The 25504-nt window shown below is 34.8% G+C and overlaps 1 protein-coding gene across 1 annotated transcript in view; it reads right to left on the reverse strand.

Annotated features, from left to right (window-relative positions):
* Window positions 1–8030: 8030 nt before the first annotated feature.
* The window catches only part of LOC149254429 (uncharacterized), a 45725-nt gene continuing 28251 nt past the window's right edge, over window positions 8031–25504 (reverse strand). Inside the window, exon 3 of the mRNA XM_089454778.1 lies at window positions 8031–8510. Coding sequence (XP_089310904.1) covers window positions 8258–8510 — 253 coding nt within the window. The 3' untranslated portion in view covers window positions 8031–8257. The remainder of the gene's footprint in view (window positions 8511–25504) is intronic.

The following is a 25504-nucleotide window of genomic DNA, read 5'->3' on the forward strand; positions in this document are numbered from 1 at the left end:
ACTACCATTGCAAACTGCATCTGCACTGCAACCTTCTCCAACTGTTGTTGCTACTACATCAGCAACGAAAAATCATCCCAAATTCTGAACTAGTGTTTAGTATGATGCATCTCGTTGCTGGAGTCTTACTGCTGCTAGTCTCTACGCCGACCCTCTGAACCCTCTTTGCTGTTGCTGACCTCTACTCTGTGCCATTTACACTATTACCAACTCTGCTATGCTCTGCCCAGTCTCTGGTGCTACTAGACACTACAACTATCACTTTGGCTCTCCTCTGCAGCAACTGGCTTGATCCATCCTTCTACTTCTGTTTTGGGCTCCCGTAGCAAGGAACTTATTTGAGAGGTGGGATCCTCAAGGAGCCTGCCCATTTGTAGCTCTTTTCAACTACAAATCTAAATCAGTCCACCTCCTCCTGGAGGTATCTCGGTTGTTATGGAAAACTCATCCTCCTTAATATTTGCAGATGCAACCTTTGAATCATGCTTCTCATCTTTTTCCTTCCTCTTGAGAGGACAATGTATTGCGTAGTGACCGAATTCACCACACCTAAAGCATTTGATCTTCAAAACATATTTCTTCTTCTTCCATTCCTTCTGCTACCCCTTGGATGCAAGAGTTGCATTCTCATCCTCCTCCTTGGGCTTCAACTCACTTTTGTTGCTTCTATCAAGTTTACACTTAACCAAGGCCCTGCTCATCTCCTCTTGCTTAAGAACTTGCCACATCTCATCCCAGTTTAGCAAAATCGCCCTGCCCATGATGCTCTGGACAAAGACTTGCCACTCCTCAGATACTGAATTTAGGGCTAGTATTACCATCTCAGAACCTTGAGGTGTTGACCCCATAGCTGCCAATTCATCTAAGGTCTCCTGAAGCTTCATGAGGAATGGATCAATGCGTTTCCCCTTCTGCATCTACGTAGATCTCATCTTCTTCTCCAGGTACATCTTCCGCTGCTCGGAAGATCCTTGATACAACGTCGACAATGCATCCCACATCTCCTTGGCAGTGTTCCTACTAGCTATGTGGCAGACTATATGATCCTTCACTCCATTGAGGATCATTATTTTTATCTTTGCCATTTCTCCCTTGTACTTCTTGAACTGATCTGGATCTATGGGCTCAGCTACCACACTGTCAACGTAGAATTTGAGAAAATACTCATTTAGGAGGCATGACATTCTTGCCTTCCAGATCGCATATTTGGATTCCCCATCCAGCCTATCCTGATCTCTGAGTCCACTGGCTACCATCTCTGCCCTGCAAAAAAGTCGAATAACCTCCTCTCTCCTCTGCGCAACACTGGACTCGCATGCACAGAGCTTTTATATTTTCCCCTCTTCGATGTTGCTCAACTAGTGAGAATTCAGACTCCTTGGTTAGAATTCCTTTGTGGAATAATTCCCTCAACTGTGTGTCTCTCTTCCCTCTGACATCTTTCTACCTAGAAACTGCCTGCAAAAAACTGCATCCCACCAGAAAACCCCTCTTCGCTGAAGCTTTTGCTGCGCTGCTCCCTCTGTCAGTTACAAATCTCGAACTGGAAATCTTACCTCTCTATGGACTCACTCAGAGAAAGATTTACGACAAAAATCTTGCCCTCTTGGACTGAACGGCATAAACACTCTCGGGATTTGAATTGTTGCCTCTGCAGGAATTTTGAATTATTTTCTTCCTTCAGCGTAGGGTCTTCCAACTTTTCTCTTCTTTCTTCACTTGCAACTTTGATACTATGTGAAAATTTGGATGCCCAAACTTCTACTGCAACAACTGATTAAGTTTCTCCTACTTCTTAATTTCTGAATCAAGTTATTTATTTTTTTGTACAGTAAATAGCGAAACTAATACACTACAGTCCAACCATTTAAATTATAAGTGGAAACAATTAAATGAAAAGGAAATAGATACAACACACATCTACAGAATTATTTTTGGACAAATGTCCCCAGAAAAACCAAATGCGGGAAAACCGGTGCAACAATTCTGAGGGTTTTATTATTATGCAGTAATAATTTAAGAATACAATATCTGAATCTCTTCCTAACAATCGAGTTACAAAGAATATCACTGAAAAAGAGATAAGTGAGGTTACCTCACACTATCATTGGAAATCCAACCCTTGAATGAACAGCCCCTGACTGCCTCTCAACTACCTCTGCATAGTGTCTATGTCAACCCAACGTTACACTATCTAGGAACTGCATCACTCTTCTTGGCTTATCAATTTGCCTCTGAGGTTCATACTTCTTCTCACCTGGTCTCACACCCCGACTTCCAGCTATAGAAATCGAACCCTCCAACAAATTTTGAACCCCCTCAAGGCTTCTGTGCTACCTCTGCATCAACCTATGCTACCTTTGCATGGCCCTGTGTAGCTCTGTGTCAGCCTCTTCTGGCTCAATGCTTCCTCTCCCGGATATTTCTCTATCTCCTCTGTTGAGTATTCCCGGATCAGGAGAAATCTCCAACTAAAACTATCCCTATCCTTCACTGCAAAAGATCACTATCGAAAATCTCTCCGGTAGCTGTTGTGCTTCAGAAAATCGAACTTCTGATCTTCCCTCTCTGTGTTCTCTAAGTGCCCATCAAGCCTTCTATTATAATCCTCTCGTTGATCAATCAACGATTGAGATTAGATTCTAATCAATGGTTGGGATCATATTGACTTGATATTCCCCTTCTTATAGAAGTTTCACCCACACTTTAGATTAATACCCTTTAATTATTTTAATTTCCTAAGTTTAGACTTAGGGTCCCATTAAAAAAGTTAATTATTTTAATAAAACTGCCTTCGGGTGGAATTTCCCAAAACAATTTCTTCTTATTGGAGAATGCATGTGTCTAAGCCTCCCTTCAAATTTTGAAACTTGGAGCACATACGATATTACTAGAAATCAACAAGAAGGAGAGAAGGAGGGAGACAAACATGGAGTTGGAGGGGGAGAGAGAGGGAGGTAAGAGGAAAAACATACAGTTAGAAAGGTGGAGAGAGAGAGGGAGTGATAAGGGAGATAGAGAGAGAGGGAGAGGGGAGAGAAGGAGGGAAGAGAGATAAAAGGGGAGAGAGGGAGAGAAGCGGAAGAGAGAGGGAGAGGAAGGGGAAGAGAGAGGGATATGGCGAAAGAGTGTGTATGTTTCAACGGCGATATTGAGAGACAAAGGAGCGGCAGAGGGAGATAGAGATATAAATGGGAGGTGAACAGAGGGAGGAAGAGAGAGATAGAAAGAGAGAGGGAGGGAGGAAGAGATAGATAAATATGGAGAGAGATAAAGTGTCTTTGGGGGGGATGAGATAGAGAGATAAATAAGGGTAGATGGAGGGAGATATAGATATAAGCTTAGGAGGGACAAAGGGAAGAAAATTTCTTGAACTAAATGCATTGATTTCAGCGCAGATGATTATTTCTAATCCTATTTTATTGCTTGCACTAGATGCATTGATTTGAGAATAGATGTAATTATATTTGATTGCTTGCACTAAATGCATTGATTGATTTCAGTGTAGATGTTGATTTCTAATCCCATTTGATTGGTTAATCTAGATGCATTAATTTTAATGTAGATGTTGATTTCTAATTATATTTGATTTCTTGAACTAGATGCATTGATTTTAGTGTAAATGCTGATTTTAATTATATTTTATTGTTTGCACTAGTTGCATTGATTTCAGTGTAGATGCTGATTTCTAATTTTATTTGATTGCTTACATTAGATGCATATATTTCAATGTCGATATTTTGTATTCCTATTTGATTGCATGAATAAGATGGATTAGATGTTGTTAATCTTGAGGCTGTAAATTATTACAAGTATTTTTCAAGACTATATTGAGGGGGGTGCAAGGGAAGAAGATTTCTTGCACTAGATGCATTGATTTCAATGGTGATGATGATTTCTAATCCCATTTGATTGCTTGCACTAGATACATTGATTTCAGTGTATATTTTGATTTCTAATTATATTTGATTGTTTTCACTAAATGCATTGACTTCATTGTAGATGTTGATTTATAATCCTATTTGATTGCTTGTGCTAGATGCATTGATTTCAGCGTAGATGTCGAATTCTAATCCTATTTGTTTGCTTGAACTAGATGCATTAATTTCAGTGTAGATGTGGATTTTTAATCCTATTTGATTTCTTGCATTAGATTCATTCAATTCAGTGTAAATTTTGATTTCTAATCTCATTTTACTGCTTGCATTATATGCATTGATTTCAATATAACGTTTTTTTATAATCCTATTTGATTTATTGCATTAGATGCATTAGATGTTGTTAATCTTGAGGCTATAGATTATTTAAAAAAACATTTTAGAAGATATATTTAATAATACGATGATATTAAGAATTAATTCGTTGTAAAAAGTTGTTATACCTAGAATTCAAATGGAATAGGTGTGCAAAACCAATCCTCCTGCAAAGTGAAAAATAATCCTTGGAAAGATCGTTTCCCTTCTTTAGCACCAACTAATTACTAATAGACAATTACATATATTCAAAATATATTCAAAATTACTAATAGATAATTACATACAACAATGTATTCAAAATATTTATAAGAGGAAAATATATATTTATAAACATTCAAAACAAATCAAAATATTCTTGAAGGAGACGTGATAATTGTTTGGAGAAAAAAATAATGTAAATATTTTAATAATCTGGCCACTCATTAAAAGAAAATTAAAAAATTCATTATTTCTTGAGTTTGCAAAATAGACTATAGATAAAAAAAAATCATCAAAATATTCTTGCAGGAAATAAATTATTACATATGTTAGCAAAGAAACAAATTATTTCAAGTGTAATCTTGATGTAGTAAATTATTAAAATTACTCTTCAAGATATATTTAGTAATACCTCGAGGGACAGAAGTTGTGATACCTAAAATTAAATTAAATAGATACCTAAATCTAAATGAAATAGATGTGTAGTATCAATCGTTTGTATTGACAATATTGTCTCTCTTCTTCACCACCAACTAATTACTAATAAACAATTACATACACATATAAAAATTGTCTCTCTTCTATCATGCAGCGAGAGGGATCAAATCCCTCGAGATGCAAACTTTTCCTCAAGTTCTAAACTCCAAAAAGAAGGTTTGCATGCCAAGGGATTTGATCCCTCCTGGCTCATGATAGATCCGGTGTTAAAGAGATCTAAGCTGGTTTATTTATAAATATTATATGTGTTTAGTGTGTATGTCAAGGCTTATAGTTAAAGTAATAGGTTTGTTGTGAAAATTAGGTTGGTGATTAGTTAGGAGGCCAAAATATAATTCACAACAATCTTGCTAAGCCATGAATACAAATCATGTCGCCAGAGATTGACCATTTATTAATTGCATTACAAATTATCATATCTTAGGAATTATTAACTCAATATTAGATAAGTTCTTTGCTATTTCTTTAAATTTTGTTTTGAATCTATAAACTAAGTTAAAATCTTCATAAATATTTATAAATAAAATTTGTAAGTGTGTTTCTCACTTTTCAAAAACTCAAATTAAAATTAATAAACTACAATTCTTTTTCAAATAAATTTAAATAAAACCAATAATTTATATTAATATATCATTTTAAAATATATAAAAATTATAATAATTTATTTATATTATTTATTTTCAACAAATAATTAATTTTTCTAAATAAAATTCCTTTTAGAATCCCACTGTGGATGTTGACCTATTTACAATTGCACCTCCATAATTTATTACTGAACTATTAAATCGGAACTATTACATTAAAAAATAAATCATCGATACCTTGCAATATGTGTCGTCGTAGTTTTTTTGAAAAAAGGAAAACAAGTGATATTGATATATATATATATTTTTGATCTTTTTGATTTCCGGTTGAAATAAAGAAAACAAAGGGTCTTCCTATAGTCTGCGATCGGTGGTGGCAATGCATGAAACAGACCAAACGACTTTAATCGCAGAAGAAGCGAGGCATGTCATGTGGCAGAGAGAAAGATGGATTTCAATGATAATACCAACGATAAGAGAGCTCTGAAGAAGGCACAAGTCTTTAAGCAGAGGGTTGCATGGAGGTGAGCGCTTTGTCGGAGAAGACCCTGTCCCCTACGTCCTCAAGATCACGAGTTCGAATGGGTGATGGGTGTGTGGGGGTGTTGGGAGAAGTTACGGCGTCTTCAACAGACCCTATCATGAAGAAGAAGGAAATTAGGCAATGGTGGAAGTTACGTGACGCTGCTAACAAATGAAGATGGTCGAAAAGCATGAGTGAAAGTGCAGAGACTATGAACCTGCATGTTGGCAAACATGGGTTGCACAGTGGGATATGGTGGCGCGTCTTCATCTAACGGTGTAATTGATGTTGCAGGGCTTGCACGTTAGAATTTGGTGGCGCAACCTCATCCACACCTTCCAATTTAATTTAATAATTTATGTTGCATGGCTTGCATGTTAGAATTTGGTGCCGCAGCCTCATCTACAGCTTCCGATTTAATTTAATTATTATCCAAGAATTTGGTAGCGCAACCTCATCTACACCTTCCAATTTAGTTTAATAATTTATGTTGCATGGCTTGCATGTTAGAATTTGGTGGCGCAGCCTCATCTACGGCTTCCGATTTAATTTAATTATTATCTTCATCGAACAGTGTAATTTATGTTGCATGGCTTGCATATGAGAATTTGGTCCCTCAATCTCATCTAGACCTTTCAATTTAATTTAATTATTTGAATAGTAGGACCTGATCACCATCTAGGACACTATCGACAATAATATTTTTAATAATAATTGCAATAAAAACGTGTTATATATATATATATAACAGCTTCCGATTTAATTTAATTATTATCCAAGAATTTGGTGGCGCAACCTCATCTACACCTCCCAATTTAATTTAATAATTTATGTTGCATGGCTTGCGTGTTAGAATTTGGCGGCGCAGCCTCATCTACAGCTTCCGATTTAATTTAATTATTATCTTTATCGAACAGTGTAATTTGTGTTGCATAGCTTGCATATGAGAATTTGGTGCCTCAATCTCATCTAGACTTTTCAATTTAATTTAATTATTTGAATAATAGGACCTGATCACCATCTAGGACACTATCGACAATAATATTTTTAATAATAATTGCAATAAAAACGTGTTATATATAACCAGTGCCCTGCATACAACCACATTAGATCTCCCTGCATACAACCACATTAGATCTCAATTTCACAACCTGTGTTACAATACTGACCTTTCTAGCCTTTTACAATGCCAAAAGTATAGTGAACTCGGGAGGCTTCTCTCCAAGCTGTTTGAGCATCGGAATAAAATCTTAAATCAAAATAAATAATTTGTCTTTTTAGGTCCGATAGATCATTATTTGGTCTCAGTGGACGTTAACAACCATCATCATCATCATCATCATATTTATTTATATTTGGCCCAAAATAACATTTCGATAAACAATATTTGTCCGGAGTCATCTAACCGGGCGAGAAATTACTTGCACAGTAAAATGGCCAGGCAAAAAAATTTCAAAAAATCTTATAGAGATAGTGTTTGACTTGTGTTTTTGATAATGGAAATGGGTTCAGCACCACTGAAAACTCCTAGAACACCTAAAATTTTGAAATTTAACAACTCTAACTTGAATTTACAAAAATCCTGCTGAGTTTTATCTAAATATAACCAAAATTTCTCTAACTTTCAAAGCAACTCCTCCGCCTCATTAGAATACGGATATTTGCCTAGCCAAACCGATAGAGTAAACATATTGTGTATATGAAAATAAGTATATTTATAATATCAATATTTGTTTATATCAACTGTCATCCCTAGCTATGAACTTCATCGTCTCCATTCACCACCGTGCGGAGAAGAATTCTTCTCCTTGATTGGCGATATATATAATTCTTTTATTAGCTAAAAAAAATCCTTTCAAAAGCCATAATTTCATATCAAAATATTATTAATGATAAGTTTTATTATAATTTTTTTATTAGGAACTATCACCAACAGGCTTACAAAAACAAAATTCAAGACAAGTGAATGTGCATGTAAAAGATGAAACTTTGCTCACGAAAAGACTCACGCCGTCCGAAATGGAGCCGTTTGAATGGCTCACACAACATCCCTTTGAATCTCCCTTACAAAGTCCCCCATGACAGGATGGGTTAAGGGAAGTGATGCCCAGCTCTAAATGAGATTGACCCTCAAAAGGCTCAAACGGATTTTCTGACCCCACCGTACCAATATTCCACAGAACAAGCGAGGCTCTTCTTTAGCAGCCACCTCTGGGCGAGGAGGAAGAATCGAGGCTCTTCTTTAGCAGCTGCCTCACGGCCCCAATAAATCGCACAACTGGGTTAGCTCTGAAGTTCATATAGAAGCTCATATGGGCCTCCAGCGCCTCCTCCATCCCAATAAGCCCATCCGATCTGCAGAGCTCATTCTTCACAGCTTCGCCGCACAGCCCGCACACCCATCGCCCATAGAACTGTTCCTGTACACGGGCTATATATGCCACCATGCCCCTGGGTAGGGAAAACATGGTCCACGTTTAAGCAACAGGATGCCCCTGAGACAAGTGACGACCCACGAGTGTTAACTCTTGCGGTTGTTGTACTTCAACGTTGATGCCCATTTGTTATAAATTCGATGCTGCTTTGCTCCATAATGGACATGGGATACCATCTTGCTTCCTGTGACGTGTACTCTGTGCATGTGTAATCACCTTGTCTACGTGGCATTGCTTTTCTCATTATATGGTGACGCTGTAGTTGGTGTTGGGTGTTTGGTTCATCAAGATGGAGGTGCATAGTGGAGAGACGACGTTGTGTAATGGAGGGTCCACCTCCACATTTGATTTTTGTTAACGATTTCACTGTGAATCTTTGTCTGGAGCAAGAAAATTATTCGCCTACGTTATGGCCGGCTGTAACGTTTTCCATGAGGTTAATCTTTACATCATTTCACGTTTTCCAAGGGATTCATCTTTTTATATCTTTTCAACTGCCTCGCTCGCATGCCATCCGAATGGGTTCTATCCTCAATATTAATATTATGGTCTTATATAATCAGCACTTTTTATTATTGTTTTATCTTAAAGGATTTCTTCAACGAATATATATATATATATACACACTTTCAATATATATATACTTTCAAAGATTGAGTTAGGGTAAGTATTCTTTATTTTTATTTATAGATTTGAATGTGAATTTTGATTTTTTTTTAAATTATTTAAAAATAAAATGAAAGTTTAATAAATTTTAAAAGTAGCAAAATTTGTTATAATTTAATGGTCAGTTAACCAGAGTTATGTTGTGGCATGTCAATATTTATTTGTACACATGAATGGTGTACATATAATTTTTAGTTTATTTGATTGAAATAATATGTATGAAGATCAAATTATTTTAACTAAAAAAAATTTTGTTCAAAATTTCTATATTTAAAATTTCAATTATATTTTTATTTTAAAATTTCAATTATATTTTTATGTTAAAATGAATTGATAAATTAATTTTTTTTAACTATAATCTAGTTAGAAATAATTCTATTTAAAAATGATTTGATTCCACTCATATAATTTAACTATTCAAATATAAAATAAAATATATTTTTAACTAAACATTTGTATTTAAAATTTAAATTAATTTTATTTAAAAACAGAATATTATATATTTAATATAAAATCACATTTATTTAAAAATAAAATATTATATATTTAATATAAAATCACATTTTTATTTAACATAAAATGAATGGATCAAAATCTTTTATTGTTTTTTGGTCAACAATTTGCTTTCCCATAATAAACTAAAGATTAACAAAAAAAAATATAATTTTCCATTTTCTCGCTTACCAGCGACTATTATACACATCACATGCTAGGCTTGTTTGTGGAGGAACAAGGCTTAATGGAGGCATATTATACACATCACATTTGTGGAGGAACAAGGCTTAATGGAAGCATGACAGTTAGAAGCACCTAGAAATACCCCAGTTGGCATGGCAGCAGGTCAGAAATATTACATCGTGGGCCCCCTACCCCAAAGTTGGAAACCAAGCACCCGAGAGACTTCGCTATGGATCAGTGCCTTGTCAAAGTGGGGAAATTCAATACAACAAGGTGGAAGCGAGGTGACGTTAAGTATGTTGCCTCAAAAAGGGCGAGGATACGAGCTCTATTTCATTGGTGTAGGGGTAACCAAATAGAGGACAGAAAGCTAAGACTTATTAGATATTTATTCACTATTTAATGTATATAATTACGTGGATAGGCATCTTTTTTATTGGAGTTGGGCACTTTAGTAATTTTACTAATCAAAAAAGTTGATCGACGATTTGAATTGAAGATGCCAATCTTCTCGTTATTGCCACAATATCAATGGATTGAATTCACACCACTAACTTCCCTGCATATCTAATCACATAATTAGACTATGTTTAAATTATTTTTTTACAAAGCTCCATTAAAAATTTACCATGCCATTTGTTAATTGACACCTAACACGATTAACCATAATGGGAAAACTACAAAATGTAACACACACCTTACACATACACTTGGCATAGTAGTGGAAAGGTGTATTTCCGAATAAGATGATCATCTGTTTCAACCCAATTTTTTTACAAAGCTCCATTAAAAATTTACAATGCCATTTGTAATTGACACCCGTCACGATTAACCATAATGGGAAGACTACAAAATGTAACACACACCTTACACATACACTTGGCATAGTAGTGGAAAGGTGTATTTCCGAATAAGATGATCATCCGTTTCAAACCATTGGTAAACGTGTGTCCAATTTTGTGTCCAATTCTAAATAATAGGTGTCCGTAGGTTAAAAAATAAGTTAGGAAGATAAAGGGCATTTTCTCTTAACAACATGTTTAACACTTCTTTAAATTTCCTTGTAAAATAACCTATTATACATTTAGTTAGAAAGGAGAAATTTTCCTTAATCTCTTTCTTATTAAGCTAGAAAACATATGTTATCATTTAATCTTTAATTTTTTCCCTAGCAATAAACTTTGTGAATGTAACTATATTCACATTCTTTTAGGATGAAAATTTACAATGCCAATTAATTTGTATTTTCTTTTAAGAAGGATTATTTCGAGTATGCATAAGTTTTTTGGCATTCACTCATTTTATGAATCTCCTCATTTCAATTGACATTTAATAATTTCTTTCCGTTGTCTTATATTTTTCATTGTACCAACTATTACAAGCTATCTTATTGTATATTTTTGTACCTATCTTGAAAGCATTCTTTATTTATCCATATCAAAAGATTTCATAAAATTGCATATATTTACACATAGGTAAATTTCACTGTTTTCCCATAATTTACTTTATAATAAAATGATTTGGAGCATATAAATTATGTAATCACAAAATTACTTCAAATATAACATAAAATATAATTAGATATTGAGACAAAATAATGATGAAATATTGTGAATACCTAGATATTGGAATAAAATAATGAAGAAATATGTTGAATATGCATATGTAGATATTGATATATAATGAGATGTCAATATAATAATTTAATGATTATGAAGTTTTTAAGTTGTTAGAAAATTTAGTTTAAAGGAAGGGCAAATTAATTTTTTAAATTAATTTTTGAGTTTATGGATGAACTAATATATAAACAAATAATTATAAATATATTCCTTTCCTTCTCTATTTGATTCTGGAATTAATAATTAGTTTGCTAATTAATTGATTTTCCTTAGATATATTGATATATAATGAGATGTCAATATATAATAATTTAATGATTATGAAGTTTTTAAGTTGTTAGAAAATTTAATTTAAAGGAAGTACAAATTAATTTTTGAGTTTATGGATGAACTAATATATTAATAAATAATGATAAATATCTTCCTTTCCTTCTCTATTTGATTCTGGAATTAATAATTAGTTTTCTAATTAATTTATTTTCCTTAGATATTCCCCTTTAATGGTGAAGATTTTGATTTGCTTCACTTAATGGTGAAGATTTTATATCTTAAACTTGACAATGAATATAGAGAGAGATTTGGTAGACTTGTCGTTTATTATTGTATTATTGAGGATATAGATTTAGATTAACAAAATTGCCCGCAAGTCTAACTAGAAAAGTAAGCCAAATTAAAAGTTGTTGCTTACCTGTCCAATTCGAAATAACACTTGTCTGTTGTTTCATTAAATTGTATATCAATTTCACCCTTTCGTGATGTTAATAATAACCCCAAAAAACAGGTGTCCATCACTTGCACCATTCCAGCAATGGTGCAATCGTTCCAGTAATCCACAATGGAAATAATAACTCCAAAAATACAGGTGTCCATCAATTTCACCATTCATGCTCTTAATAATAATTGCTCCACTCCATCTCTGATTGTAACGTGGAGGAATAATAGAATAACTCTCCCACTCCATGTCCGATTGTAACCTTGAGGAATAATAGAATAACACCGCCACTCCATCTTGAGCGTTTCAAATTGTCATTAAATATTTATTGTACTTATTATTCATTACCATTCCATCTATTATAATCAAAGGCTCAAAGGCTCTGTCGATGCATGCATTTCTTTCTTAGAGCTTGGGTTGGTGGAATTGTTGAAGGATTATTGGAATGATTGCTGGAAGGATTACTCTAAAGATTTGAAGGGGCTTCTCTTGGCTTCTATCTGCTAAGAAAGGTGAAAAATATTTCATAGTCTTCCTTTTCTCTACCTAGTGTTTTTTCAGGTTTGGTTCAAGATGCATTGGAGGAACCCTTTCTTACTGATTGGGTTGTTGGAATTGTTGAAAGATTACTAGAAGGATTGGTGCAAGGATTAGTGGAACGATTTGAATGGACTTCTCTTAGCTTCTATCTCCTAAGAAAGGTGCACAATTTGTTACCTAGATTTGTTTTCAATGGCCACTGTTAACTAAATTTGTCATTACTCTAATGTGGAATGGCTTTGTTCATTTTTTTTGAAGTCTTCTTGAACAACCCATACCAAAAATAAATAATATATATATGCATTGATGGCATAAACATAACATAACATAAATGGGAATCTGACTTGATACAAAAGCCTCAATCAGACAAGTTCCCAGAAGAGACTAATAATTTCATCCATTATAGTTCCTTATATCGTCCCACGCCATTTTGGTTCTCCTGTCTATGTTTCTTTTTATCTGCCCTATCTTAATTTTCAAATCAACTCATCCTTAAGGTATATTTAACATTGCTTATATTTAATTACAAACTATTGATTATCACCAACGAAACATCTCTCACCTTTAATTTATCAAGTTAGTTTGATGGAGGCTTTGCAGTTGAAGGCATTTGTATATTTATGCATTGATTCTATTTAGGTTTGAATTTGGCTTACTTTACCATTACCATGCACTTTTTTGATCATAACATTGCCCAAACGTTAGGTGTGGAATTCATCTATGTTACCATGACATTTTTAAGATAACTGAAACCCATTTTTTAGGTTTAATGTACTCCCAGAGAAACAATAATGTTGTTAATCTTAAATTTATAGGAAAAGTTAAAGAAAAAACAATAAACATCGATAAAAGCCTTCGGATCAACTTTTTGTCGACCAAAGAGTCATCTCCACATATATAAATAAAATGTAAAAAGTCATAAATAAAAACCAGAAGTAATGATGTAATATTTTAATTTAAAATCTTAAGAAATAAAATAAATCAATCGCCTTTGCACAATCATATTTATTATTTCAGAAGAAACCCATGTTTTAGGTTTACTGTATTCGCATAGAAACAATAATGTTGTTAATCTTAAAATTTTAGGAGAAAAAAAAAATAGTAAACATCGATAAGAGCCTTCGCAATCAAATCTACAACACTTTAACTTATATCTTGGAAAATCTGGGTAGGAAGTTCCATAGAAGCTTATATATTTGGCCAAATATCAGTGAGGTGAAATCAACATTTGCTTTTTAGGTGACAGTCTTTCTCTATTGAATAGTCTGCGATGAATATTTTAGTCTCTCTCACAAATGGTTAACAGTGAATAGTTTGGGCTTTCTGTTGAACAACTTGCAATATTATCATTCAAATTAAAAATGTATATTTAATAAATAAAAGAAACTGTCAAAAAAAGTATAATTAAAAAAATATGATTCATTCTGATTCTGTTACTCTATTTCAAACAGATTCTCCTACAACAGTTGAGATTGGGGATGTGCATGGGTAGGAATAAATTCAGAAGAACGCAGTACCATCTTCCAGAAGTATCGCTCTTTCCGCTCCGTGTGTAAAGTTGAAATTAGTTGAAAATAAGCTGAAACATGACTAAACCTCATGAAATTGGTGTATTGTTAAAACAGAAAGAAAGTCAAAAGATGAAAGATACTTTTCTTTCAAAAGATGAAAGATACTTGTAACGTTTAAAATTCAAGAAATACTACCCAAGGAAAACAAACAAACAAACAGTTTATCAACAAATAAACATAAACTAAAATAACAGTTTGGAAAGAGAAAGCACAAACCCATTTTTTAGGTTTAATGTACTCACAGAGAAACAATAATGTTGTTAATCTTAAATTTTTAGGAAAAGTTAAAAAAAAAAAACAATAAACATCTATAAGAGCCTTCAGATCAACTTTTTTTCCACCAAAGAGTCATATCCATATATATAAATAAAATGTAAGAAGTCATAAATAAAAACCAAAAGTAATGATGTAATATTAGATAATTCACTTAAAAATGAAATAAATTTTTAATTAAATTAAAAACTAAAATAGTAATAAGACAAGTTTGGATTTTTTTAGGGTTGACAATGGTTAACCATGGTCCAATATTCCTATGGTATAATATTAATCTAAGGATTCATATTCTTAGGGTATAATATTATTCATAAGAATTATAATATTAATCCTAGGGTTTAATATAAATCCCTTTGGGTTTATAATCTCTTGGGTTGTTTAGTATCAATCTCGTGGGTTTATGAAAATGAGGCATGGTCAACCATAGTCCAACATTGCATTGTAATGAAAATTGTAAATATGAAAATCAATCATGGTCAACCATGGTCGAATGTCACATGGTGACAAATATTTTCTTAATATGAAAATCAATTATGATCAACCATGGCCCAACGTCCCGTTGTGACGAATATTGCATCACTATGAAAAGCACTTAGAAATACCTCAGCCAGCATGACAGCAGTTCAGAAAAATTATAGAATGACCCCCTACCCCAGAGTTGAAAAACAAACACCCAAGAGACTTGGATAAGTGACTTGTCAAAGTGGGGAAATTCAATACAACAAGGTGGAAACTAGGTTACTTTAAGTATCTCGCCCAAAAATGGCGAGGATACGAACTTGCTCTATTTCATTTGGGTAGAGGCCGAAAGAAATAGAGGATGGAAGGGCAAGACCTATAAGAGCAATCAATTCTTCCATTCATTCTTTATATAAGTAAAAACGCTTTTCCTTCTTCGAAGCCTCTAGTTATAGTACATTTCCCAATAAGGGCAGGACCTCCTTTCGATATTTAGCTCATACTAAAGTCCTTCCCTCGAGGTCCTCACTCTCCTACCTCGGGTTAACGTTCCGTTGCTCATCCTTGATTGACCCACAATAAGGGTTGACTCATAATCTGGAGAGGTACAAAATAAAGATACTGTATAAGTGTAATAGTATAACTTTTTCTTATCTAGGCACTGTAGATAAGACTTTCGATTGATTGGTTCCTGAAGAAAGTAGCGTGCCTATGAATCAATACGAATACTCCCGGCAAATATGCAAGCATCCATCCGAGATAGAGTGAGAGAGAAATTTTCATATATTCGTGAAAGTGATAGGCTTCAACTCCCCATCCCAAATAGTTTTAGGTGGGTTCACGTCCCAAGTAGTTAATTAGGGTCGGAAATAGTAGTCCACTAAGCCTTCTTCCTCCCAAGACAAGCCCAGCCTGGGATCTGTATAATAGTGGCTGGTAAGCCAGAAAGTGGGAAGTAAGTAATGGCCACATATCACTTTCTTTCCATTCAAAACCAGTTTACAGGTAATTGTGTTGAGTACTTGTCAGCATAAAAAAACACAATTTGAATGCATTCCGAGTGGTGGAAAGAAGCGGGCTATGCGTTGTGGCAGAAAGAAAGATAGATTTAATGGTAATATCAATGCTGTCGTTGCATTTTTCCAAAGGAAACATGAGTTGCACATCGGAATATGGGGGCTCATCCTTATCCAATGGCCTGATTTAGGTTGTATCGTTTGTATATTTGGTTGCCCAATCTCATTTTAGTGGGAGTTAGCATTTTAATTTAATTACCAAGGGTAAAGATGTAACATTATAAAATATTTACGTTTATAGCCATCCCTCTTATTGGAGTTGGACACTTTAATGATTTTACTAATAAAAAAAATTGATAAGATGGTTTGAATTAAAAGATGCCAATATATTCTAGTCATTGCCACAATATCAATGGATTGAATTCACACCACTAACTTCCCTGCATGATTAAACCTTGTTTAAATTAATTTTTTACAAAGCTCCATTAAAAATTTACCATGCCATTTGTTAATTAACACCTGTCACGATTAACCATAATGGGAAGCCTACAAAATGTAACACACACCTTACACATACACTTGTCATGGTAGTGGAAAGGTGTATTTCTGAATAAGATGATCATCCGTTTCAAACCATTGGTAAATGTGTGTCCAATTCTAAATCACATGTGTTGGTAGGTTAAAAACTAAGTTAGGAAATTAAAGGGCATTTTATCTTAACAACATGTTTAACACTTCTTTAAATTTCCTTGTAAAATAACCTATTATACATTTAGTTAGATAGGAGAAATTTTCCTTAATCTCTTTCTTATTAAGCTAGAAAACATATGTTATCATTTAATCTTTAATTTTTTCCCTATCAATAAACTTTGTGAATGTAACTATATTCACATTCTTTTAGGATGAAAATTTACAATGCCAATTAATTTGTATTTTCTGTTGACACCTAATCCTCAACGGATGGGTGAACTGGAACGTGAACAGTCATCAAGAAGATGAACTGTTCCGTCTCCTTTTTGTATATAATCAATAGTTCTCTAATGAAATTGCATATCAGTTTTTCTTCTGCTTATTCTGGAGTTACCCTGGCCTGACATGGTATCAGAGCACAGGTCCCAGGTCCCTTTTTCTGGCGTGCCTTGTAACTCCTCTGCCTCTGCCAGCGCTCTCTCCTCTAGTGTAATTGCATTCGTTGGTTAACGCCTCTGCCTCTGCCAGCGCTCTGACCTGCATCTGCCACACCTGCTCTGCCTCTGCCTGGTCTGACATTGATTCTCTGCGCATCCGTTTTTGCTGCCTCTCCACACCGTATACACCACGAAAAACCAGGGATGGTCCCAATACCGCCTTGAATCCTCCCTTCTTGGTATCACTTCTTGAAATCGTTTTGCAAGTCCGCTCTGGCCATTTCAATTCAAATCGTTTTGCAAGTCCGCTCTGGCTATTTCGATTCAAATCTTTTCAAGTACACTCCGCGATTCCTCTCGGCACCTATCTCTTATCTCACTCAAATCTCACTGTAACCTCATCAAGAACGGATCCCAATTCTTGGTCGATTTGCGCTGCAAATGATGGTATCATAGCAGCCCGACGCTGGGCAGTTCCCAGTTTTCCAAGGGCAGAATATCCAGTAGTCGCGGGCGCGAGTATCTCGTCCGTCCAAGAAGCCGAAGAGACGGCCTACTGAGACGTTCTGACGAGGAAACGATGTTTCTGAGCTTATTTTCATGTAGACAGATTGGGATAAACAGTTTCACCGAAGGTCATTACGTAGTTAACCGAAATTAAGTGGAGCTCTGTGAGCTGTACGAGGAAACCCCGAGATATAAGCCCCGGCTGCGCCACTCTGATTCAAAAGTCCAAGGAGAAACAGACTGCTAGGAGCTAGGGTTAAGATGTTTTCATTTTCCTTATTGTCATGATGGTGATCGAAGGCTTCAAACAAAGGCTTTGTCGTTGAATTAGAAACCAAGTTCAGTGTCAAATGCCACTACTGCTACATGTGGGCAGCCTCGTGAGTAGTTCAAAAAAAAAAATCTACCATTTTATAACATGGATTTGTCGTGTTTTAGTTGATGCTTCATTCACGGCTTTCATGGTGGGTTGAAGGCTGTAACTGGGGATTTTATTCATTTTTATTAAAAATCCTAAGCTATCTTCTTTTGCTACAAGGTCTGTTCTGCACAGCCACCAGATTTTGAATAAACTTTTCAATCTGTGTTTAATAGAAACGATACTCAATCTGGTTATGGGCTCAGGTCTAGAGAATCAAAGGGATTTATGGTGATTTTTTAGTCTTTTCAGTGAACTTTGAAATTGTAATACCGTTGCTGCTCCAACTTTGTAGAGCTCGCGGTTAATACCGTTGCTGCTCCAACTTTGTAGAGCTCGCGGTGAATGACTGATTATTTTTAAACAACCAAAGTTATTTCCCACATAAATCTTTTGAGTACAATTTCACTGTACATCAGTAAAAGTTTTTTATCAGCAGAAGTTTTTTTTTAGCAGAAGTATTTTTTTACAGAATGCATTCAATCATTTCTATGGTAGGAATAGTTCTCACTGGCAAGGAGAACTATTCTGAATGGTCTCGGATGGTAAAACACACCCTCATCTACAATGAGTTGTGGAAGGGAGTGTGTGTCGGAGAAGAAGACAAAGACCCTGTGCAGCCTACATCAGATAAAGAACTTGTCATTTGGGAAAACAAGAACAGCAAAGCCTATGCATTGATCGCAGCATCTGTAAATGAAGAAGTAAGTCATCATATTTCATCCTATTCCACTGCCTTTGAAGCTTTCCAAAGCTGAAAGAACTCTATGATTCACATTCTGCACTTGAAGTTGTTCAGCTCATGATTAAACTCTTCACTCTTGAACTAAAAAATAATGATCCCCTTGCTCTTGCATCTGAAATAAAGTCTATAATGCATGATATTAAATCCACTAAGGTTGAGCTGGATATCTGTCTTATTGCCTTTCTCAAAGCACTCTATCCTACCTACTCAAATTATCTTGAGTCTTTACAAGCAAATGGAAATCTTAAAGACATAACCTTTGAGTCTCTTGTGAAAAAGTTTGCTGAAAGAGAAAAAGCCTTTGGAAAGAAAACAGTCCCTGAATCTTCTGAAGAGACTGTTTGCCTTGCTCATAAAGAAAAGCATCCTGCTCAAGATTCTACAAGAGGAAGAGGTGGACGAAGAGGAAGAGGAAGATACTTCAGAGGCAGGGGGGGCAGACATTCTCAAGCAGAAAAGGCAGATCTGCATTGCATTCGCTGCAAACGAAATGGATCACATGATGCTTCTACATGCAAGCTACCATGGGACAAAATTGAGCAGAGAAGAAATCAGCAGAAAGGTAAAACTGATGACACAGACAAAGGTAAAGCACCTGAATCCGCTCACTATATTGAGACACAATGTAACATTGGAGTAAATGAAGATTTGTTTAATGCTTCACTTGCTTCTTCGAAAAATGATTGGTTGCTTGATTCAGGAGCAACCTGTCATATGACTCATAGGAAAGATTTTTTTGAAGATTTCACTGACAATGTTGATGGAGCAGTATACTTTGCAGATCAGTCAAAAATCAAGCCATCAGGGCTTGGCACAATCAGGCTTAAACTGCCTGGTCTTCCAGACTTTCTTCTGGATCATGTTCTATATCTCCCACAGCTCAAGAGAAACTTGTTGTCCTTGGTCCACATCTGCCAGCAAGGTCACTCCATTCATATGTTTGATGGAAAGCTTGAGGTAAGAAAGGCATCTGACCACTCACTTGTCATGAGGGGAATAGAAGAAGAAAGACTTCTTAAACTGCAAGGAACCTCTGCTCATGCACAACATTTCTCATATATTTCTCATCATGAAGAAGGTACACTTCCGTCAAGTTTATTATGGCATGCTAGATTTGGACATTTAAACTATGATAGTCTCCGCTTGTTGAAGAAAAATGGTGTTGCTGGTTTGCCTACCATTCCTAGAAAACATAAGCAATGTGATGCTTGCATTCTAGGAAAGCATAACAAACAGTCTTTTCATGATTCACATTCAAGAGCACATAGGAAGCTTGAACTCATTCATTCAGATTTATGTGGTCCAATGCCTGTTCCTTCTGCAAATGGAAATAAATATATCATGACATTTATTGATGATTACACCAGAATGTGTTGGGTTTATTTATTGAAGAACAAATCTGATGCTTTTCAAACATTCAAGAATTTTCATAAATGGATTGAAAATGATGCACAATCTCATATTGGGTCTATTCGCACTGATAATGGAAAATAATATACATCAAATGAATTTGAACACTATCTTCGCCAACATGGGATTAAACATCAAACAACTGTGCCTTATAATCCTCAACAGAATGGTGTAGCTGAAAGAATGAACAGAACAATCTTGAATATGGTACGATCCATGCTTTTCTTCAAAAATGTAAAGATAATGTTTTGGGCTGATGCTGTTCTATGTGCTGCATATATAAAGAATAGATGTCCATCTAGTGCTATAAGAAACAAGACTCCTTATGAATTGTGGTATGGACATGTTCCTTCGGTAAAACATCTCAGGATTTTTGGTTCCACCTGTTATGCTTTAATACCAAAGGTACATAGAAACAAACTTGGTGCTAGAAGTCGTAAGTGTATCTTCCTGGGGTATTCAAACACCTCTAAATCATAGCGTCTCTATGATGAAGTAAATAAAAAGTTTGTTGTATCTAGAGATGTCATTTTTCTTGAATCATCCAAATCTGACAGTGTTGTTGAGCGGCAACTTGATCGCTTAGATAGATTCACAAAAATGAAATCATTTCAAGAGTTTGATAATCAGATTCCACATCTTGAAGGGGGGATTCCTATACTAGATCAACATGTGGAATCTTCTTCTGAAGAACAATCTCTCGTGCATGAAACTCCAACACCGGATGATCCTTTAAGTGATGTAATTGATAGAATTGGGAGACTCAATCTTGATTCAGTCCCAACTCAATCAACAGAACAGCCTGGACCATCTCAGAAAGGTCCCCCAAAGTGGCTGACAAAGACACTTGAAAGTGTTCATCCTGATGAAATTGGAAAAACAGGAACCATAAATACAAACCGACAAGATGGAGGTGATGTAGATAACTCTAATTCACCTGTTGATATGGATGTTACTTATGATTGTGAATTGAACTTGTCTACAGATTTTGAACCAACTTCCTTCAAAGAAGCTGCTTCTAATGATGAATGGAAAGAAGCGATGCAGAAGGAGTATGATGCCCTCATAAAGAATGGCACTTGGAAGCTGGTTGATCCTCCATTTGGAACCAAACCAATTGGCTGCAAGTGGGTCTACAAGAACAAGTACAAAGCTGATGGCTCACTTGACAAGCACAAAGCTAGGCTTGTGGCAAAAGGTTTTGCACAGAAGGAAGGGGTCGATTATGAGGAAACTTTTGCCCCCACAGCAAAATGGGCCACCATCCGGACACTCTTTGCACTAGCTGCTCAGAACGGTTGGAAAGTCCATCAAATGGATGTAAAAATTGCATTCTTGAATGGAGATCTAAAAGAGAATGTTTTTATGTCCCAGCCTGAAGGATTTGTTGTGAAAGGACATGAACACAAAGTATGCAAACTTGTGAAGTCCTTGTATGGCCTCAAACAAGCACCACGAGCCTGGTATGAAAAACTAACTGAGCTTCTTCTGAAACTCAACTTCAAACATTTTGATCTTGATGATGCAACTTTATTTGTCAAGAAAGTTGGCAAAACAGTTGTATATCTTTTGGTATATGTAGATGATGTTTTAATGACAGGGACCAATGAAAGCTGTATTGCATCCATAAAGAAAGAATTAGGAAAAAGTTTTGAAATGACCGATTTGGGCTATGTTCATTACTATCTTGGCATTGAAGTAACCCAACATCCAAAATCCATATTTCTTTCTCAAAAGAAATACATTGGAGATTTGTTAAACAGATTTGGCATGACAGAGTGCAATCCTCTTTCTACTCCAATGGAACAAAACTTGAAGCTCACATCTATTGAAGGAAAGGAATTTGAGGATGCAACAAAGTATAGACAGCTTGTAGGAAGTCTCATCTACCTCACTACTACCAGACCAGACATTTCATTTTCTGTTGGAATCCTCTCCAGGTTTATGCAAAAGCCTTGTGAGGGACATTGGTCTGCTGCAAAAAGAGTTCTAAGGTACTTGAAGGGAACTCAAGACCTTGGAATCAAGTATACACAGGTGGACGACTTCAACTTGATTGGATACTTTGATTCAGACTTCGATGGAGACAAAGAAACTGGGGTATCTACTTCAGGATATGCTATGAGTCTTGGATAAGGAGCTGTCTCCTGGAGATCACGCAAACAATCAGTACCAGCAGATTCCACAACAGAAGCAAAATACGTGGCAGCAGCTGAAGCAACGAAAGAAATTGTGTGGCTCAGGAAAATTCTTGAAGATTTGCAGGTAAAACAAATACAATCAACTCCACTCATGATTGATAACACCTCTGCAATAAAGTTGGCCAAGAACCCAAAGTTCCATGATCGTACTAAGCACATCAATACTAAATATCATCTGATCCGACATCATGTTGAGGCAAAAACAATCCATCTCCGTCATTGTTCCACAAACGAGCAAATTGCAGACATCTTCACCAAAGCGCTTGGAAGAGAAAAGCTTGAAAGATTCAGAACGATGCTTGGACTCACCAACATCCCTTCAGATTAAGGGGGGGAATGTTGACACCTAATCCTGAACGGATGGGTGAACTGGAACGTGAACAGTCATCAAGAAGATGAACTGTTCCATCTCCTTTTTGTATATAATCAATAGTTCTCTAATGAAATTGCATATCAGTTTTTCTTCTGCTTATTCTGGAGTTACCCTTGCCTGACATTTTCTTTTAAGAAGGATTATTTCGAGTACGCATAAGTTTTTTGGCATTCACTCATTTTATGAATCTCCTCATTTCAATTGACATTTAATAATTTCTTTTCGTTGTCTTATATTTTTCATTGTACCAACAATGACAAGCTATCTTATTGTATATTTTTGTACCTATCTTGAAAGCATTCTTTATTTATCCATATCAAAAGATTTCATAAAATTGCATATATTTATACATAGGTAAATTTCACTATTTTCCCATATTTTACTTTATAATAAAATGATTTGGAGCATATAAATTATGTAATTATAAAATTACTTCAAATATAATATAAAATATAATTAGATATTGAGATAAACTAATGATGAAATATTGTGAATATGTAGATATTGGAATAAAATAATGAAGAAATGTGTTGAATATGCATATGTAGATATTGATATATAATGAGATGTCAATATATAATAATTTAATAATTATGAAGTTTTTAAGTTAGAAAATTTAATTTAAAGGAAGGACAATTTAAATTTTTAAATTAATTTTTGAGTTTATGGATGAAATAATATATAAATAAATAATGATAAATATATTCCTTTCCTTCCCTATTTAATTCTGGAATTAATAATTAGTTTGTTAATTAATTGATTTTACTTAGATATATTGATAGATAATGAGATGTCAATATATAATAATTTAATGATTATGAAGTTTTTAAGTTGTTAGAAAATTTAATTTAAAGGAAGTACAAATTAATTTTTGAGTTTATGGATGAACTAATATATTAATAAATAATGATAAATATCTTTCTTTCCTTCTCTATTTGATTCTGGAATTAATAATTAGTTTGCTAATTAATTTATTTTCCTTATTTTCCAATAGAGCCCCAAGGGTTAGCTCAAGTGGTCAAATCAGTGCCTCGCCGATCGGAAGGTCACATGGTCCATTCTCCCCGAAGCCCTTGGGGTTAGGCCTAGTAATTGGTCGCGGGGCTTGATTCCCTTTGGGGTCGATCAACCTAGATTTTTCCGTGGACGTAGCGGCCACTTTTTTGTGGACGTAGCGACCACCCAATGACTAGGGTATCGTGAACCATAAAAAATTATATATATATACATTTTCCTTAGATGGTAAATATTTTGATTTGCTTCACTTAATGGTGAAGATTTTATATCTTAAACTTGATAATGAATACATATATAGATAGAGAGATTTGATAGACTTGTCGTTTATTATTGTATTATTGATGATATATATTTAGATTAACAAAACAGCTGGCATGTCTAACTAGAAAAGTAAGCCAAATTAAAAGTTGTTGCTTACCTGTCCAATTCCAAATAACACTTGTCTGTCGTTTCATTAAATTGTACATCAATTTCACCCTTTTGTGCTATTAATAATAACTCCAAAAAATAGGTGTCCATCAATTGCAACATTCCAGCGATCATTCCAGTAATTCGTAATGGAAACAATAACTCCAAAAATATAGGTGTCCATCAATTTCACTATTCATGCTCTTAATAATATCTGCTCCACTCCATCTCTAATTGTAACATGGAGGAATAATAGAATAACTCTCCCACTCCATGTCTGATTGTAACCTTGCAATAACTCCAAAAATATAGGTGTCCATCAATTTCACCTTTCATGCTCTTAGTAATATCTGCTCCACTCCATCTGTAATTGTAACATGGAGGAATAATAGAATAACTCTCCCACTCCATGTCTGATTGTAACCTTCAGGACTAATAGAATAACACCTCTATCTTGAGCGTTTCAAATTGTCATTAAATATTTATTGTACTTGTTATTCATTACCATTCCATCTATTATAATCAAAGGCTCCATGGATGCATGCATTTCTTTCTCAGTGCTTGGGTTGTTGGAATTGTTGAAGGATTGCAAATCTAACTAGAAAAGTAAGCCAAATAAAAAGTTGTTTCTTACCTGTCCAATTCCAAATAGCACTTGTTTTTCATTTCATTAAATTGTACATCAATTTCACCCTTTCGTGTTGTTAATAATAACTCCAAAAAATAGGTGTCCATCAATTGCACCATTCCAGCAATCATTCCAGTAATCCACAATGGAAATAATAACTCCAAAAATACAGGTGTCCATCAATTTCACCATTCATGCTCTTAATAATAACTGCTCCACTCCATCTTTGATTGTAACATGGAGGAATAATAGAATAACTCTCCCACTCCATGTCCGATTGTAACATTGAGGAATAATAGAATAACACCACCACTCCATCTTGAGCATTTCAAATTGTCATTAAATATTTATTGTACTTATTATTCATTACCATTCCATCTATTATAATCAAAGGCTCCATGGATGCATGCATTTCTTTCTTAGTGCTTGGGTTGTTGGAATTGTTGAAGGATTACTGGAACGATTGCTGGAAGGATTACTCTAAATATTTGAAGGGGCTTCTCTTGGCTTCTATCTGCTAAGAAAGGTGAAAAATATTTCATAGTCTTCCTTTTCTCTACCTAGTGTTTTTTCAGGTTTGGTTCAAGATGCATTGGAGGAACCCTTTCTTAGTGATTGGATTGTTGGAATTGTTAAAAGATT

The sequence above is a fragment of the Pinus tabuliformis genome, chromosome 7, assembly GCF_031772625.1.
Source record: "Pinus tabuliformis cultivar Carrire ecotype Pingquan chromosome 7, CPIR1, whole genome shotgun sequence".
Lineage (NCBI taxonomy): Eukaryota > Viridiplantae > Streptophyta > Pinopsida > Pinales > Pinaceae > Pinus > Pinus tabuliformis.